Raw genomic sequence first — 4336 nt, 5'->3', positions numbered from 1 at the left:
TTAGATTATGGTGCCCATCTCATCTTTGTCAGTTGCTGCAGGATGCTTCTCCTTCAAGTGAAACAACCACACTCTACGCAACATGCATCTTATAGGGAATGCTCTTCGTTGGGCAATGGTGTTAGCCGCTAGAAAAAGCCCTCCACCGCTTGGTAGAAACCTTTGAGCCTCATGCATATGTAATACCTTCATACACTTCAACCTACATGCTACCTTCATACATGTATATAATATGCCCCCACACTAGCGGCAACCAGTCAGCGACGATGGCTCTAGGTTTCCCGACAACTTTGTCGTGTGCTTTAATCCTAGGAAAGAGAGTTTTGGTCCCCACAGTCATGTAAAGCAACCACGTGCCATATTCGAGAGGCTGGACGCCTTGGTGGAGCGGTAGGCATCCCGCACATGGTGGGACTCTTAGCTACCTAAAAGCTTTGTCGATATAATGTTGGAACAACACGAGTGAGGGGGCTCATGAAAGTAGCACGCGTACCTCAGGATAAGACTCCTCGCTGAGGGAATACGAGGGAATACAGTTTTTGCTGAACAGACAGGGAACATTTGAGATTTTTCCATTTTGTCAATTCCCTAACGCGTTGTGCATGGTAGGTTCTAATATCATCTGCACTCTAGTGTGGAAAGCTCAGCATATTGCTTACCAGAACTTGATCATTCGACAGCAAGGCGTTCAAAACTTTCCGCCGGTCAAACGCCAAAAACTCTTCAAGAGAAAGCCCCTCAAATTCTCCTGAAGCAGCCCTACATAGACGCCTCGCCTGGTTCTGCTTCTCAAAGCATATCGTTGTGCCGTCCTGGTGCAGCAGCTGCTCTTGACGACTATTTCTGAAGAGCGATCTTTGCGTGGAAAAATAAACCAGTGTACATCACCTCTCACCCAGTGAGCTTGGAGCCCCCCTCAGTTTTCTTTCCTTCCTGACATCATTAATGCACTCCAAGAAAAAGGATTCCAAGTCCCGCCGTCGTGAAAGGGCCTTTGAGGCCTCTACGAGGCTCGACCTATTAAGCAGACAGCACAGTATAGTTTCATGCCTGTTGAACCCAGAAAGATATGAAATCTGTGAGCAACATATTATTTCGACAACACCCGCTCACTAGAATGTGTATATACTTCTTAGTATCTTATTGAGAGAGCGTTCAGTATCAATCGGTCCACCCCTAGCTAACTTGTTTCGCGAGTTTTGTTTCGCTTCATTCTGAAGCCGGCGGTTTGCAGCAGCCAGACAGGAAACCTGTTTCTTCAGGCCCTCAATAATCCCCCTCAGCACATCTGGATTGTCAGACGAAGTATGCGCCATCGATTTCAAATCCAGCTGGCATGAAGAGATACTGGGGACGGTGGGGGCTGCCTTCTGCACTACTGCCGGCGGGTCAGTAGCTTTTGGAGAAGGGACGGCAGAGCCTTCCACCTCAGTCCATCCCTAACAGGAAAATGGTATGTATTTGTTTGGGTTATGACATTTCCAGGTAGTCTAGGTAATCACATAAAAGCTCGTAAGACTACAGCATATTACAATGGGGTGTTGTGCTGGGTGACGGTAATTACTTTTGACCTGCAAAGAATTGCAGAGCTTGCGAGGACCCTGCGTTTGGCCGCTTCTTAATTTACGTTTAGCCTTTTTTAGTTCTGCTTCCAGAAAGTCACGGTCTTCTCGTAAAGCGTCGGTTCGCGCACGCCAACTATGAAGCTCTCCCTTAAGTTTTTTGCAAACCTGGTCGTATAGACAAAGCATGTTGACGTTTGGTAGACATGTCAAGCGTGCCAATGATCTGATATAACAACGACACCATCAAGAGTTCTACGTGGTGTATAAAACTTTACTGCGCCAAGCATTCGCATGCAATGCAGCCCTCGCAACAGCTTCCGCAAAAGGATGAGTTACCTGGTCGAGTCTGACCGCTTCGTTTACAAACCATTGCAGTTCCCTCTGAAGTGTCTTAATCCTCATATCTCGTTCCAGTAGATTTTTCTGTTCGTCAGCACATGCTTGAAGGTTTTCCACATGCTTTTGTACCTTTGCCATGTGGGAGCGAAATGCAGCGAAGAATTCCTCTTCGTGCTGAGCCAGGAGAGCATTAACCCTTGATTCAAGCTCTTCAGTGGTTTTAGATAAAAGCGTGATTGCCTCTGGAAGGCTTCTAGACTGTTGCAGCTCCACCATTGTTTCTGTGTCGGCGCTTGCAGTATCAGCCTGATCCTCGTGGGCCAGAGCAGCTAGTTCAGTGGTGCCAATTTCTTCTACATTTTGAAGGGAGCCCTGGCATGGTGCAGAAACCACTTGATTATGTGTCAATTGTTCCTGTGACGTAATTCCGCTGTTGGTCTCCTCAGTGGAGGAGTTAAGAGGAGGAGCATCCGAAGATGCTGAACGTGCATTGGTAACTTTGTCTCCATCCAGTAGAAACGAGACATGACTAGGTCTTGCATCAGGCGAGTTCTGCTCTAAACCGTCTACTTTTGAGGGGTTTTCGTCTCCCTGAATTAGTTTTTCCTGTTTAGAAACAGGGGTTTCCACCACTTTGTCGCCGTCTACAAGCTCGCCAACGACGTTCATCTTCCCAATTCACTTGCCTCTACGAACGTGCTAATGCAGATACTCAATCACTGCATACCACTACTTCCGCTTCCTGCGCTTCCTGTGTACGGCTCTTGGCCGCTGACTCTCAGCGGGTGGGGCTGGCTTCCTTCTGCATGCATTGAACCATGGGGCTGGCTGCCAGATGCATGCGTTAACGGCATTTCAGCAGCACACCATAGTATTTTTTATTATGCGATGAATCGCCAAGGAAGGGGGTTCTCGATGACAAAGTTATGGTTGCGTTATGGACCAAAATGTGATATTGCGCTGTGTCTGCCCTCGGCGTAGTGCGACGGGCCGTATCGAAGGTAGGCAGTTGCAACTAGTTGTGGGGGGTGGCCCTCCACACACTTCATGCTGCAGGTAGCTAGCGTGTGATTCTTCCCACTATGAGCCTAGTACAGCATATCTCTAAACTGCCTGGAATAATTTGCTCACGGGCTGTTGGGAACTGCTGTTCTTGTAGAATAGTCTGTTTTGTACTGGCAATTGTGTCGGAAGTTGGTGGCTTCATTATGCAAGCGGAACGGAAGAAAAGCTGTCACCAATGGACAACAGTTTCATGTATACAGCCAAGTACTTAGGGTTGCACTGGCGCCCTCTTGCAATTTGTGTTGCAGGAAGGTGCGTTGAAATTTACGGCAGGTCGTGCCCCACATTTTCAAGTGTAACGAGAATCATCGGTCTCGTCATTCCAGAGCGTTGGGGGACTGCACTCTGGACGCCTGGGAACTGGGGAAGGTGGTTGGCCATACGCCTTACATCAGCTCTTATCGTAAGTATTTTGGCTCCCCTGCAGTTCTCAAAAGTCCCCGAAGAAGACCGAGGATTTGCGTTACACTTGGAACTGCAAGTGGCGAAGTGGCATGACTTACAGCGAGTCTTTCAGCGACTCAAAGTACAACATAGTCCCTTATCCAAGCCAATGCAAACAAGCGCTCTTCGCTACACGCATCAACACTACAAATCATTTTTGTGTAATGCTTGTAGACGATTTGCCTACTAACGCCTTGTAAGGGTCTACATGCCTAATTCAAATATATTTGCCAACACCAGACAGACAAAGTTACAGATGCCCCCTTCTGCAAGCGGCACACTCCTTCGTCTGCAAGGACTGCCCCTGAAGACAACCCTATTGTATTTTGGTTTCCTCCTGTCACTGCTTGGCGGAAGTGGACTTTAGCTGGTTCTGCTACTCCTCCCGTTCGGTTTTCCCTTAGCACCAGTTCCAATGTCTATCCCAGGACTTCCTTGCAGGCTGTGCTGAAGATCTTATGTTGCGGCAGCTGAGCAGCCGACCACGTGGTGCTGAATCGCCTGAGTCTGCCTTATCAGTTTGTTTGTTTTCCAGAACGAGGTGCCCAAACTCTTGCTTCAGCAACTCCTTAGCTGTTTGCATACGCCTGCAGTCTCGAACTCCGTGACTTTGTTTCTTGCCAAAGAAGCAGGTTCACCGCTCCACGCTTCCTCCTCACGGTTCGCTGTGTGACGAATAGCGCAGCTGCAGCTGATTTCCCCTTCTGAACCTCCTTTCTATGAGGCTGGCACTGAAATCTCCTGCATCCACCGTTAAATATCCAGATCGCTTACGAAACGGCTTGCTTGCTTGTTAGTTAAGGCAGTAGAAGGGACGGTTTCCGCTCGTCGGTGAGCATGTATCCCATCGTCTCGACAAAGCCAAGCCCGTAACGGCTTGCTTGCTTGTTAGTTAAGGCAGTAGAAGGGACGGTTTCCGCTCG

General features: G+C 48.5%; 1 protein-coding gene across 1 annotated transcript; it reads right to left on the bottom strand.

Annotated features, from left to right (window-relative positions):
* On the bottom strand, window positions 1-2573 carry EMWEY_00048090 (myosin heavy chain, putative; the record flags this gene model as incomplete). The annotated part of the gene is made up of 5 exons (XM_013479334.1): window positions 1-51; window positions 660-748; window positions 896-1017; window positions 1186-1439; window positions 1902-2573. The coding sequence occupies 5 exons, from the start codon at window positions 2571-2573 to the stop codon at window positions 1-3; spliced, it is 1188 nt and encodes a 395-aa protein (XP_013334788.1).
* Between the last annotated feature and the right edge of the window lie 1763 nt (window positions 2574-4336).

This window comes from Eimeria maxima, genomic scaffold (assembly GCF_000499605.1).
Source record: "Eimeria maxima Weybridge genomic scaffold, Emw_scaff1066, whole genome shotgun sequence".
NCBI lineage: Eukaryota > Apicomplexa > Conoidasida > Eucoccidiorida > Eimeriidae > Eimeria > Eimeria maxima.
This window is presented reverse-complemented; position numbering and strand designations above follow the sequence as displayed.